At 37.5% G+C, this 15872-nt stretch overlaps 1 protein-coding gene across 2 annotated transcripts in view; it reads right to left on the reverse strand.

Moving 5' to 3' along the window:
- Nalcn (sodium leak channel, non-selective) overlaps window positions 1-15872 on the reverse strand; it is a 276470-nt gene that overhangs the window by 87423 nt on the left and 173175 nt on the right. For both annotated transcript variants that reach the window (XM_028771252.1, XM_028771259.1), the window contains one exon: window positions 9970-10044. In XM_028771252.1, coding sequence (XP_028627085.1) covers window positions 9970-10044 — 75 coding nt within the window. The remainder of the gene's footprint in view (window positions 1-9969; window positions 10045-15872) is intronic.

Below are 15872 nucleotides of genomic sequence, written 5' to 3' on the forward strand. Positions count from 1 at the left end.
TTGTATTCAAACTGAACTCTAGATTGGTAAAATTATATGTATAGTCTTATTTCCATTGAGCTTGGTGCAGCATTTGGTTTATAGCAAGGATTCAGATATTTGACGAATAAATGAACAATAAGAAACTAGGAAGGCTTTGGGAGGAATAGAAAAATATTTGAACCATTCAGAAGAGAAAAGCAGACAGTCTGCATGAAGCTTGAATCCACAAAGGCAATCATGCCCTTGCCAATGTGCACCTTTACTTAATACTCAGGTCTGTTCAGGGTAAAAACTCATCCTCAAGCCTCAGAACAAGTAACATGGCCATGGATTTATGTGCTTATGAGTCTACAGCAGTCAGACACTTCATAAGGCTAAAAGCCAATTGTTATGCTTTTGTCCTCAGAGCCAGGACAATCTACTCTCCTATTACCTATGACAGGAGCTGGAAAGTAAAAAAGTACTGTTATGTTTCACTTTATTATGGTCCTTGTGCACAGTGGTTCAGGGTAGCAAGCTCTTAAATATACTCTGCTCTTGACTAAAGGGAGGAAAAGGAAAGAACATTTTTTGGGGTCTGGGAAGGAATTCTTTTGAGCAGAGTTGAAGAATAATGTCCCCCAGCTTTCATCCATGGAGCTTCCCAATTTCAGAAAGCTTAGTCTTGAAGCCAAAGGAAGAAGCTTTGAAAATGTTAGTTTCACAGGGTTGAAAGTACAAAGTTCCCAAATTTGTGTGGCTTAGTGGTGCAGACATTTGCTGTCTCAGTGTTCAGAGGACAAGAATTTGAGATCAAAATGTTCTCAGGGTAAGCTCTTTCTAGATGTTCCCAGGAAGGCTAGGGTTGTGAGTCTCCAAGGTTTGGGTAACTGGGTTAATACTATGTTCTTGTGGATTCTTGACTCCCAGATCTGTCTTCCTCATCTCTGATGCCATCTCCATATGTATGTCTGTGTCCCTTCTCTTCCTATGGGAACTTTAGTCAGATTGGATTTGGTTTTACCTTAGCAGTCTCACCATAACTTAATGGTATCTATAAACATGCTATTTTCATTTAACTCGCATCATTGACACTTAGGATTAAGGCTTCTATAAATATTTCTGAGAGCCACTATTGAACTCATACTAGGAGGACATAATTCTGACAGGTTCCTTTCCTACTTTGATCTTATTTTGTGAATCAATACTTTGTCTTATGGAAGAGTTAGAAGGATTGAAGAACCTGGAGGAGATAGAGATTCTATAGAAAGACCATCAGAGTTAACTAACCTGGACCTTTGGGGACCTGGACCACCAATCAAAGGGTTGTTAGCCTTGGCTGGGCCTAGGCATTCTGCGTATTTGTAGCAGATGTGCAGCTTGGTCTTCATGTGGATTCCCAAACAACTGGAGTTGGGGCTTACCCTAACTCTGTTGCCTGTCTGTGGATTCTGTTACCCTAACTGGGCCACGTTGTCTGGCCTCAATGGGAGAGGATGTGTCTACTCCTACAATGACTTGAGGTACCAGGATGGGTTGTTAAGGGGGAGGGAGGTTTCCATTCTCAGAGGAGAAGGAGAGAGATGGAAGGGACTGTGTGAGGTGGGGTGGGCTGGGAGGAGAGGAGGGGCTGTGATTGGGATGTAAAGAAATAAATAGATTCATTAACAGAAAAAGAAGAAAAAATACCCTTTTTTGTACCAACTTTATATTTCTTTCCTTCATTCCTTCCTCCGTTCCTTTGTTCTTTCCTTCTTCCCTTCTCTCTTTTTTTCTTCCCCTTTTTCTTTCTTTATACAGGGTCTCATATGTCTCCTGAGTGCTGAGATTTCAGGCACGAGATTCAACACAGTTTTAACCTCTATATATCCAGTTATCTTGATGTTAATGATTGACATTTCCAAATTCCGTTTTTGCTGTTATTTCTTAGCTTAAACTTTGCTCTACATAGTTCACAGTCTTAATGATTTCTTTCAGGTAGTCATATTGCTGTTCATGTTTTAGTATGACAGAATCACTAGAAAAAAATGTCTAACAATGGTGATGCTGTTTTAGAAATATCAGATTAAATGCAATATAGAAGATTATCTTTGGAGATTACGTAAAGCTCTGGGATATGATATTTAAATTGACAAAAAATGTCTCTTCAACCAAAAGAGTGAGAGTAGCCTAAAGTGGGGTTTGGTGGCATTAATAGCTTTGAGTAAAATATGGTACCTCTCAACTCTCAGCTACTAGTGATTTTTAGGTTCATTAAAGTATTGATCCTCTACTTCCTGGGCAGCTGAGTGCTATCTGAGATCATCAGGAATCTTAGTTACCGATTCTCCCTCCAGCTGTGTGTGTTCCCAGTGTGTTGTACAAATACCATTCTCAGTGCATATTCCAATGAGAAATGTTGGGTGCATTGTAGTAAACACTGTTGATATAGTTCACATAGTTAAGAACCTGTCAACAACTGGGGGATCTGTTCAGAAATGTAAAGTGTGAAAAGAGAGATAGGAGTTGGGAAGTTATATTTACTTCCTTGGCTGACCTTCACACCTTCTTTTCTGTAATCCAACTATACCTTCAAAGTCCTGTTCCTACTCTTACTTCCATCATTGTCTCTTTATTGCTCATTTTAAATAAAAACATGAATTGTGGTAAACATGCATAAAATTTACATCTCATCTTTTTAAAGCCTATATTCAGTAGTATTGGTCTATTCACACTGCTGTGCCACAGACTTCTAGAACTTTCCAATTTTACAAAGTTGTAGCTCTGTTCCCGTTAAGCAATAACCCCCTCTCCTTTATCCATCTCCAATTTCTGACAAGCAACTTTCTAATGTGTATCTGTGGACTTGACTACATAGATACTCATTTAACCCATGTAGATGGAATGGTACAGTATGTGACTTTTTATGACAGGTTGCTTTATGTATTGTTATGACATCAGAGTATGTGTTTAAATCTCCACTCTTTTATGGCTGCTCTACTTCATGTCTTCTTCCTCCAACCTCTTTTGTTACTTGTTGTGACTTCAGTTCCTGGTATACCTCATTTCCTGATTTTACTGGTCATGTCTCCTGCTAGCTGCCCACCATATTCATTATCATTACTGACTCCAGTTTGTTTACTTGTCAATTTTCTCACCATCTTAAAAGCTTTTTAAAGGTAGGGATAGTTTCATAGTGACCATACACATGTACATATGTGTGTGTGTGTGTGTGTGTGTGTTTGTGTGTGTTGTGTGTGAATTCCTGTTGTTCACAGATTGAAGAATTCATCTCTGCTCAACAACATCTCAGCCCTACCACCCTCCTCCACACCTACACTCAACAGTGATGGCTGGCTCTTGAGTCTGATTATTATTTAGCTTTCTGTTTTTATACCTGAAAGGTGAAAATATGCTGATATTCAAATTGGCTGCACATCTTATCAATTCTACTGTCTAGATATGTTTTTCCTCAATAATGAAAAAACTGCTGCTTTGAGATGGTGGAAGCATAGGGTACAGATTTGGGAGCTGTGTTGTGCCAACTCTGTTACTTAGAAATAACATGATTTTGGGCACAAAGTTTACTTCTCTGATTGTGCTTTTAATATTCAGGATGGAATTTGGTTGGTTAGTATGAAATGCCCTGCACTGTGAGTTTTCAGAAGGTAATGCTTATTTTTGGTCCCAGTAACACCATTCATTTTGAATTCACATTATCTTGAATTCATGCATGAGAGTTTGGCAAAATAGTAAGAATGGGAAGACCGTAACACAGCTCTTAAGATGCAACCAGTGCTTAGCTGAATCTTGTCCAAAGCAACACTATTTGCTGTACCCCTGAATTTGGAATGTATGGGAGGCAACAGAGATATGACTGAAAGTTTCAAGGTAGAGGGACATACTACTTAGAATTTCAATAGGGAGAGAGAGAGAGGGAGGGAGAGAGAGACGGGGGGGGGGAGAGAGGGGAAGAGAGAGAAAGAGAGAATTGGCTATAGATTATGGAAGCAGAGAAGTAGTTCCTGTCTTCTTTCTGCAAGCTGGAGATGTAGCTCCCACAGAGAGCTGATAGTGTGGGCTCTAGCCTGTGAATGAACCCCGAGGACCAGAAGAACCTGAAGAGCAGGAAGAAATCAGTTGTTTACAGTAATTCATCAGGCACAGAATAAATTTAACTTTTACTACCTTTTTGTTCTGTTTGGGCCCTCAAAGGACTTAATGATACTACCCATTTGGTAGAAGATCTGCCTTACTTAGACTATGAATAAAACTGCTAAGCCTTATCAGAAACACTTTTTACAGATCCACCCAGAACATTCCTTATTAATGATGTGGGCATCCCTTAGCCAGTTAACATGACACACACACAAAAATAAACATTATGCAAGATAGGGCTAAAGAAAAGTACTTTAAGAATCTCATATATAGCTTGGTCATGCTAGCCTTTTTAGTCCTGGAAGTACTTTTATTCCTGCTCATCGTGTCAAAGCTTGTTTTTTTTAACAACTTCAACATGTTGGCAGCCAAAGTACTGAAACTTAAAGTGGACCCCCAGACAGAGTTATTAAATTGACAGGCAGGCAAGCCAAGGACGGGTGAGATTCTGCACAGAGCTTTATCAACCTAGGAAAGAAGTCATTGCTTTTGATAATGCATATTCCACAATAGGCAAGGAAAGCATTTTTGTCAGAATGACCTAAGACAGGGCTCAGTCTTGTTTATGAAATAAAAAAGGGGGACAGGCAGAGAGCCTTTGGGGCTGCTTGGCAAGAATCTGACATGGGCCATGGACAAGGAAATGTGCTGCTTGGCAGGAATATGACATTGGTCAAGGACAAAGAAGTGGGCTTCAGACAGGAATCTGACATTAAGCCAGAACAAAGAAGTAATTTCAGGCAGGAATTTAAATCTTAGGCTAGAACAAGGAAGTAGTCTTCAGACATGGAAATGACTTTGGGCTAGGACAGGGAAGTTGGCTCAGATATTTTGGTCATCCTGATAAGTAAGCCATTAGAAACAGTGATCACTGGGGTGTTCATAGAATTTTGTTTATTGCCTTGCTTGTTCTTTGACTATTTGTGTTTATTGTCTTGCTTGTTCCTTGACTATTTGAATCTAGTGTATTGCTAGTTCCTCAACTTAGAACTGACTTTAATACTTGCATGTAATTAAAATTGTATAAAAGCAAAAAGGAGGAGGGGGGTTGGGATAGGGGTTTTTTAGGGAGGGGAAATGGGGAAAGGAGATAGCATCTGAAATGTAAATAAATAAAATATTCAATAAAAAATAAATAAAAAGAAAAAAGAAAAGTACTAATTTATAACACATATGTGACAGTATTTCTATTGTTTATGTTTTTAAAAATATCCCAGTCAAGAAGAATGAGGAGCTATGTGTCTATACTCTGCTGTGCTGTCAACTCTGTCAAGCCCTTGAACCAGAATTTTGATGAGAAATGTAGCTGAAGAGAATTTTTTTATTTCATTACTTTGAATTTAATCTAAACAGACTATCTACTTCTGTTTTTCATGATTCTTTCCCTGAGGCTTCTCTGTGGATTTTTTTTCCTCATAGTTTAATGAATTTTATATTGCTTAAATGAACAACCTTTATATCTCTCTTGCTCTGACTTCGTGTTTAAATCATTAAAGCTGTAGAATTTCTTTGTAATTTTCAATGTTTCCACTCTACCACATCCCCCCCTTATCACTACAGCACTGAGCTCCAAGGTCACTCTGAACTGATGCCAGAGAACAGTTTACCAAATGTCTTTTTCTTTATGTGTCTATGTCATTTGACTTGTTCTCTCTCTCTCTCTCTCTCTCTCTCTCTCTCTCTCTTTCTCTCTCTCTCTCACACACACACACACACACACACATACACATAGACACACACACCTTTTTCACAGATCATCACAATCACATTCGGACGACCTTATTTTAAATTTAATATAAACAATTAATATACATACAATATAAAATGATGCAATGATATATCATAGAAAGTAACTATAACTATGATCAATTATCACAATATCACATATGAAAATTAAAGTCTTATGAGTAGATTCATTGCATGTTTGACTTACATTTGACATTTATATGGCTTTAGCTTGAGTCAATATAGTTTAGATCTTTAGAAATATAGGCTTTTGGTCCAAACTACATTGTTTCCAACCTTAGATTTAAAATTTGTTGATTGTTCAACCTTCAGGCCTTTGTGTCCCATTCCCTCATCTGTTAGATGGATATAATAATACCTGTACTGAAGCAGCTATTTTGAGCAGTAAGTAAAGCTATAAAGCATTTGGCAGTGAGTAGACAGTCAACAAATATTCCCACATTTACAAGAACCTACAGACTGGTTATAGACTGTAAAAATTGAAACAAAAGTTTGAACTGAAGGAAGAATTAGGAATGTGTAATTTGAAATGTTAGAAAAGTAAACTTTTAACATATCTTTTTATTCTGCTCTATCTGGGGATAGTAATAAAAGTAGATTAAATGGTAAGAGCCAGATCTTTGTATATGGAAACTTCATAAAATATTTTATGGAGTAATTTTACTGGCAACCCAAGAATACCATCAAACATTGGAGATTTTCAGGTATCTACATGATTATAAACATATGTGTATGAATGTGTATGCTCATGTGTGCATAACCATGTGTGTAGTATTTTCTGCAAATGATGCAACCTCAAAGGACCGGAAAAAGGAAAAACAATGAATATTTTAAAATGATACAATTTTTTAAAAAGCTATATTTATTTTTAGCTGTATAATTTAAGTGTGTGTGTTTGTGTATGCATGTGTATACATATCTTTGTGAGTTTATGGACCACATATTTCCAGGAGCCTGCAGAGAAGAGTGGGTTGAATCCCTTGGAGCTGGAGTTACATGCATTTGTGGGCTGCTACATGGGTACTGGTGCCTATGTAAGAGCACCAAGTACTCATAGCTACTTAACGATCCGTCTAGTCCTGTGTGATAGAGTTTTTAAAACTAATGAAAACATAAATATTCTTGTGCAAGAAATTAAGAAAGTGAAAAAGACACATTTTAATTTAGAATGATAATTTTTGATCCAATGGATTTTAAACATGAAATTAAAGGGATTTGGGGTGTGAAATTAATAGATGAATTAATTAAATATGTAATTTCAGTCCAGTCATGAGTAAACAATCACCTAAAGCCACTATTAAAATGGAATCACTATTTTCCTCGGAGTTTTCAGTGCTGAAAATGTCTTTAAATTTACAAAGAAGAAGCCTAAATTGGAGGTAACAACAACTGGATAATCAATCAGATGGATGTATGGAGTTTCAAAAAATAAAAATTCATGTTATTTACTTATCAACTTACTTATTGATTATAAGACATGAATTCTTGAAGGACGTAATGACATCAAACTTATTAAGTAGCAAACACTATGGCCTCAAATTCTTGATCCTCTTGCCTCCTCTCATCTGGTATTACAGGGCTAAAGCATCACACTCTGAATAAAACTTTTTATAATACACATGCATACACACACACACACACACACACACACACACACACACAGAAGAGTCATATGTTATTAGCATTTTAATGCTCATGAGAAAACTGAGATACCAGTCAGGGGATTTTGTGTTTAAGAGTGGTGGTGGTGGTAGTGGTGGTGTGTGTGTGTTTGTTCGTGTGATCATGCATGTGTGCTTATGTGTTGAGTATATGTACACATATGGGTACATTCATATTAAGGCCTTGGGACAACATCAGGTGACTTCTTCCGCTGCTTTCTACCTTATTTTTGGGATAAGTTCTTTAACTAAACCTAAAGCTCACTAACTTGGTGTCCAGCTAGAACACTTATCTTTACTTTGACAGTAATAGATTTAGATATGCATACCACACATGGCCTGTTACATGAATCCCTGGGATCTTACCTCATGTGCTCACACTTGAATGAGAATTGTTGGTTTTTCATTTGGAGTTAGATAAAAAATAAATGAAATGCCTAAAGTGACTGACTATTGGGTATATGAAGGTTAAAAAAATTAAATACATATATGTACAAATTAGAACACTCAAAATATCATCACTTCTAAATGTATTTAGGTTTGGGTTCATAGGTTCCAAAAATTTGCTGTAAGTAATTTTTTTTAAACTACCTTCTAGCAGAAAGAGTATTTTGCAAATGTAGGCTGAAATTACTTGGTATTTTATTTATTCAGTGATTGTTTAATCCTCCACTAAATCTTGTAGTAGATCAGTCAGAAAAAATTGAATGGTTTTCATTTTATGTATACAATTTTGATAGGAGTATATAAAATATATTCAAGATCTATGAATGATAAATATGACACACAGGAAAATCCACATATAAATGCCAGATTTGGGAAACAGCAGGTTTTTATTGATCTTGTCACATTATGTATGTGATAGTTTTGATGTTGAGCTCACACATAATATATTTTTTTCTACAAAGAAGCCACATGAAACATTTCACATCACTGGTATAGAATAACATCTTAACACTCACTTGAAAAGCATTTTCCCTAAACCACACATTGAAACGATCAGGAGCAAATGACCCTCACCACAGGTTCACTTGCCTTCATAGTTCAGGACACTATGGAGCTTAAAACCTTCCTGGGTATGCTCATAGCCGGGATTTTGATGACAAATATGCTTTTTAACGCTTATGGATACTCTTGGTGAAAATCAGTGTCTTTGGCAATGAGAATAATATAATGTTAAAGATTTATTAAAGATATTAAATATACATTAGAAGATATTAAAAATACAAATTTAATAGGTTATGTTGTTTTATCTTTTGCGGAATAGGGAAGAATTCAAAATTCTGAATGTGTAAGAGCCTTTACGTCATTCAATTCTGTTCAATGAACAGAAGCTGCTGACCCCTGTGGTTGAATTAGGGAACAGCTGGAAGAAGCTGAGGAGGAGGGTGATCCTATAGGAGGACCAGCAGTCTCAATTAACCTGGACCCTGAGATCTCTCAAACACTGGACCACCAAACAGGCAGCACACACCAGCTGAAATAAAGCCCCCAACATGTATTCAGCAGAGGACTGCTGGATCTGGGTTTAGTCAGAGAAGATGCACCTAACCCTCAAGAATCTGGAGGTCTCAAGAGTTTAGAGGTCTGGTGGGGTGGGGGCTGGGAATGGGGCCATTCTTGTGGAGACAGGGGAGCAGGGAGGAGGTATGGGATGTGGAACAGTTGGAGGGTGAATTGGGAGGGAAATAAAATTTGGAGTTTAAAATAAATAAATTAATTAATTAAAAAAGAGTCTTGAGTTTTATTGTTAATATTTTTCTTCATCTTGCAATGTGTGAGCATGTCCAAGAAAATATTCTCCAAATGTGCTCCTTCCCTTTATTTCTCAATAAAGTGAAATAGTTCAGACAAGTAGAAACACTCCTCAATGCAAAAGAACTATGGATCTAGTTAGTTGATCTGCCTGCCATGGATAACATAACCTTTATACACTCCAATTTCTATTTTTGGATATCATTTCTCCTATCAGATACAGTCTGGTTTCAGGTATAACAAGACAAATATTTGATCATTTATCTTATTTACTTTGGAATAATCACTTTGGGCGCCCAGACTAGATGTTCTTCTAGTGTCTAGAAGTCAGACAAGTTGTTTTTTTTAATACTTTTATGGTGAAGGAAAAAATCATTGCATGTACATATGTAATATGGCAGTGTGGCCTTGGTGAATTTGGTTTCTAAACAACCTTCATTTAATGGAAGAAAAATGATCTCAAAATCTAGTTTCCTAAACTATGCCCATCTTACTTTTACTCAAAATAATTATATGAAACTAGCCTAAGGATATTTGTAGAATAATAGGAAAATATCCCTTTATACTATTTAGGAGATTAATTTTAAAAATCAGATTTTTAACTGACACTGTCTCAAAATTTTCAATGAATGTTTTGCTTTGACAGACTGAAGTCAACATCACTGTGAATGAGGTTTCATCTCTGTTGCCACTCCCACATGTCACTTACTTGTTTGAGCTTCTTTAGATCTTCATCAAGTTCTAAGTTGTCCAAAATAACAGCAACAAACAAACTCAGGAGGATCTATAAAATGGTTAAATAACAATGAAAACACCCACATGCTACAGGTATCAAAACTTCATATATAATAAAGAATATCTACCTAAAAGATATTTGATAAAAAATTCATCAGGTGAAAATTATGAATATGCACTGTGACTCATTGCATAGACACTTTAAAGTCTGTGTCATAAACACAGGACAGGAAATACAAAAGTCACATAAATAATAAAAATATTAATTACTTCAGGAAGGAAATTTAATAAGGAAGTTATGATTATTTTAAAACAATCCCATCTCTGAAACTAACCTAAGAAAATTATCTGGATTAATGATTTAAAATATCTTAATATGCAAAGATGTTAATTGGATGGTTACTTATAACAATGAGGTCCTGGGAATGACATCTAAACTTTTATCAGAAGCTAATACAATTACAAAGAATTAAATGATCAAATTCAGATCGATATTAATGATTTCCATGGTGGCAAGGAGTCTCCAAGGTGTCCCATAGTGTTGCTGTTAGCTGCCAATGATGTGTGCTTTAGTGTCACACACTGAATAAAAACCCAGGAGGTTTCAGAAAAGAGGCAATAACAGGCAAAGTCGATTTTACTCTACTGTCTCTTGGATCAGTGTGGCTCAGGTGGAAGCCATGTGCTAAGTATGAGGCAAGCACCATGAACAATCTCATCTGCTGGTGAACTGAGATTTCTTGCCTGTAGTCAGCAAGAAACCTTCCAACACTTTTGTGAGAGACCTGTCTTGGAGGAAGATGCTCAGTTCTTCTAGGTGACCGCAGCCCCAGACATTTTAACTGTATCAAAGGAGGCACTGAAACACACCCAAGAAAGCTTGTTCCAGTTCCCAACTGAGAGAAATTGTTCAAGACAGTAAAAGTTCTTTGTTAGTAAGTTTCCATCATGTAGATAATTTACTATATAGTATTGAGTTACAACTCATGAATTTTTATGGTAATAAAAAATGTTTCTACTATAAAAATAGGAGTATATACATGGTAAAAATCCAGCAACATAGAAAAGGAATTAAAGAGAAAATGTTCAGACTGTGTAATTTAGTATGACCATAATGTCCGTCTTTGTGTAGCAATGAGAAATTTCCCATTTTGTATGTTTTGAGATATTTCACATACTAAAAAAAAAAAAATGAGCCTTTGGATTAGGTAAACATGGGAAAGAAAGAAAGCAAACATACAATAGCATTTAACATATTTTAATTTCTAATCTTTTTCCTGTTTGGAATCCCTGAAGGTTCCATGTTCAGTTCATTTTTGTTTTCAGTCCTAATTTGCATTCTTCGTTTTCAATTTCCTTCTGAAGAAGCCATTGACATTTCTTAATATTTGATGCTTGAACTAAATGGCATGAAAGTTGAGGCAATTGAATTGTGAGTTATTGTGCCGGAGAGATTATTATGCAGAATTTAGTGGCTTGCTCTGTTCCAGTTTTAATAAATAGTAAACAAGGGTAAGGTCGTGAGAGGAGATGATTTGGCTGGGGACTAGTACCCCCATGCTTCCTCACTGAAGACAGTTCAAAATGATCCAGACCAGACGTGTTTCCTGATGCAGTTTCTGGTACAGCCCTGTTAGTTAGAATAGGCTCATTTGAGAGTTGGCATTGTTCTAAACTGGGCATCCCCCAGTTCACTCCAAGTTTAGTTCCTTTCTGTGACCTTGGTGATGACAAGCTATGGCTCAGGGGAATTAACATTTTCCTGTAGCCACATCCACATTCTGAGGTAGTTCCCGAAGGCCTCCCAACAATAAGAGATGCTTCACAGCTCTGGTGGTAGGTTCTATGTCTGGATTCACCTGGGTTTCCTGTCTCCCAGAAAACATAAATACACATCCAAAAGGTATGGGAAAAGGTCCTCAGTGTTCTTAAACAATTTCTTTAGAATCGTGTTCTTGTTCATTCTTTTCACTGTCTTTGAGCTGTATACACATACAATTACCTCAGACTCCTACTCTGCTATTATTTAGGAAAGGTTTTTCTAAGGACCTGAGAGTTGAATCTTTAAAAATAACCACCAAGGACCTCAGGCTCCCAACCTGGTGTGAGGATGGAGATTTACCTAGAAATCCTGTTTCAAGCTGTAAAATGACTTGTCCTGGAGATAGGCAGCTGTGTTTTTCTCTCTGGATACAGACAATCAGCCCCAGCCTTGAAAGTTAGCAGGCAAGATTTATATGAAACTATATTCATCAAATACCACTGTTGAATCTTTTTGAAACTTGCCTATTTCTATCACTGGAATATGTGTGTGGTGTTGTGCCTACTAGGTCACCCGAATTCCAACCATGGCTTAGATTCAATGCTTCTTCAAGAATAAAACTGTTTTTATTTATTTATTTATTTATTTATTTATTTATTTATTTATTTATTTATTTATTTATTTTTGTTTTTCTCTACCACCCTTATGAAGAGGTTGACAGCTTAGCAGATTTAATTATTTCTCTAGCACTGTCCAGATGGAGGGTATTGAAGTACAGTGATGCCATTATTATCCTATTAGTTTACAATTTGTTAAACAGTTCAGGGGATTCCAGGAATGTATCAGATACAGCGTAGTTGGGACTCAGATGCAATATCATTCAGCGTGTAGTTTACAACTGAATCCAGCAGGTACAGTTAATGCCGACATAGGCAAGAACACTGTGGTTCAGGTGAGGCCTGGGTTCTGAATCAGGAGCTATCTTTTGACATCAGAAGAGAGCCTCTGAATCCAGTGATGACATCATCCATAGGTGACAAGGACCCCCGATGTGTTGCCATGACAATCGCCATACATTCCCAGTGTCCACCTGCCTTCACCTGTGCGCAGCGTGAGTGCTGTTACGTCATGACCCAAATAAAAGGCAGAGTCCCCTGACCTATCTCTTTTCCTTTTTCTTCTTCTTGTTGCCCCCTTTGTCCTTTCCCCGCCCCCAAAAAACCTCTCTCGTAGAACTCTGCTGGCCTGGTGTGATCTGTCCAGGCGAGCCACAATTCTAACACAACACTATCCTTTACTTATTCTGGACCAATCTCTAGAGTTTACTGTGCAGGTGTTTGCTATGGCTACACAATTATTAGGTCAACAAAGTACAGCTACCATCCCCTCCCTCCTTTAAATCTCTTCCAAAAAATCAGATAAATGATCTAGATTGAAAATAAGTAGATATATGGAAATAAATTCTCTTGGCTTTTCTAGGAGTAAATTTGGTGAGATAATAATCTTTTCGCTTCTGTTGACAGATGAAAACGTATTGTTCTATCAATGCAACTCAATTCTTGGGGTCTGTTATGTTAGAATACATGCTTCCTTTCTTCAGGAGTGTCAACCATAGTCATATCACCTGGCATTTGAGCCATCGTGAGCTATGTATAGCATTTTCCATCTCCGACTGGGAGTACTGGTGATGCTTGTTTGCAGAAGGCGGGGGGGGGGGGGAGTGCATCTGGGTTTTCGATCTGCCAGTGTAGCCATCACCTCAGCTTGTGCTGAGACAAAATGCATAAATGCATACACTTGGTGCCTTCCATGTGGACATTTATTCTATCACCATCCTAGAGGCCAGGGGTCTAAAGGGTAGCTGTCAACAGCAGCATGTCTTCCAGTGCTTCTAGGAAAGGATCATTCCTTTCCTCTTGCAGCTTCTGATGTCCCTAGGCTGTCACTTGTTTCTTTCTTCGATCATCGATTTCCAATTCCATCTCATAAGAGCCCCTCTTTCTCCTCTTATCCTTTTTAGTTTCTCTGCAATATAATAACAATTAATAATAGAATAATAGTAATTATTATTAATTATTATTATTTACTGAATTTGAGATCCACTCAGATAGTTCAGGAGGATTTTATCCAACATTCTTAATTTAATTATATCTGCAAAGGTCCCTTTTTCTAAAATTTTGAGGGCTTTTGTTTCTATTTCTTTTTGTTCAGGGTATGTACTTCAAATATTTCAAACTAGCTTATTAGCACATGAACTAATCAGTAGGAAGGTGCAGTTTGATAGGAACTGATCACAGAGCACACTGGCTCTCAATTCTCAGAACAGTTTAGAAATTCTGTCATTCTTGGGGAAACAACGGAGGCTTGTTTTTTGAGAGTGTCCTAGAACACCCTTGTCTCTATCTTTACTTTCTAGGTATGATTTCAACACTATCCAGCTGTAGATGGTCCATGTGTGACCCTTAACAATTCCCTCACTGAAGTTCAGTGGAGGAGGGGGCGCAAGATGTGCAGTTAGGCCTTGGTTATCCTAACTGATGGATGCCTCTTGATTTTCAAAGCAACACTCCTCTTCTTTCCTCTGTCCCAAAGAATGTCCTTTTACCCCTGAAATAATTCAAGTTGAAGTCTAGGAAAACTGGAACAGAAGTGCCCTGTGTGGCTACACAAGGCTGAAGACTGACACCAGAGACGAAAAGTTATTTGCATATCATAAATGTAGTGCTGTACTAGCTAAAAATGTTGGTTTCTGAAAGCCCATTGGGATAGATGGGAGAAGGGCATCTTAGTTAACATTATGAGTCAATGATGAGGGCCCCAAGGATGTGCTCAAAGGTGCTGAAATACCAAGGTGACTTTGACAGAAAAGGAATGGAACAAAGCCATTCCAGAAGTCTGAGGAGCACATGCTTATTCTGCATGAACTTCCTTCAGGATATTTCCTTACAAGGATGCAGGGGGGAAGGGAGTAGGTCTGGGTTAGGGCTGGCAGTCCCACAAGTGGCACAGACTGAGGTCAGGGAATGCAGAGGGAGGTTATCACTACCATGAAATGATACTTATAGTTTCTTCTCTATTTGAATTTTTCTTTCAAAAGTGTGAGAATTTTGTTGTTACTTATTTTTGTGTTTAGTACATCTAATGCAGATGGTTCTGGCTAAGAGTATGAGTGCAGTTTGACAAAAGGACTTTAGATAACAAATGTTATCTTGCTTGAAAAATAAACATTATATTTCATATGTTGTTGTTACAGGAAAACGTTACCCTCAGAACAGAAGAGCAAGATATACTGGGGGTATGGATTCTTTCTCCTTATAGATCCAAGGCTTTACAGACTAGTGGTGTGGATAAGAAGAGGCAAGTCTGACCCAGCGAAAGTTTTGGGTTTCCCAGGAAAATGACTGACAGTACTTGGCAGTAGAAAACCCCAAGCATACAAGATTGAGAGCAATGTTGGGAGAGATTGTTAGCAACAAAGTCAAGACTAGTGAAAGAAAGTCAAAGTTTGCTTTAAGTTATCATGAAGCTTAATTTCATTCATCAAAGATCTGAGAACATTTAGGTGTCAGTTCAATTAGCATAACACTCTGTTGGCAAAGGGGAAAAAAATCAAGTGAACAACAGAAAGGAAGTCTAGCATCATGTGAAGCCAGAGCTTCTTCTAAAGCTCAGTTTTGTTTCTATGTGGCCTTTTGTTCCTGGTATAGATGTCTCATTCTGGTCACTCAGGATGAGAAATGATAAAAGTCTGGAATGAGAATGGTCTCTTTGGAACAGAGACTGAAAGTTCAGGAAACCAAGAGGAGCCTGCAACTGACTGCAAGGAAGTGAGAATTGCTTTATGGTTTTTTTTTCTCAGACTCTAATAAGGTGACAATAGCTACTGGGATGAAGAAATTGAAGTGAGGAGAAGCTGGCAGCTTGCTTTCCATCACGTTTAATTTACCTTGTCAACAATACATCATTTTCCTGTAATCTCAGGGTGGAAATGGAAGGAGGGAACAGGCTGGCCTGGGTGTCAGTCACTTACCAACACAAGGAATTGGAAGACATGGGAATGCATGACAGGTCTTAATTCTAAAAGCAAGAGCATCGCTAGGTTCTTGGGATTTCTG

Source organism: Grammomys surdaster, unplaced genomic scaffold, assembly GCF_004785775.1.
Source record: "Grammomys surdaster isolate TR1022 unplaced genomic scaffold, NIH_TR_1.0 65, whole genome shotgun sequence".
Taxonomy (NCBI): domain Eukaryota; kingdom Metazoa; phylum Chordata; class Mammalia; order Rodentia; family Muridae; genus Grammomys; species Grammomys surdaster.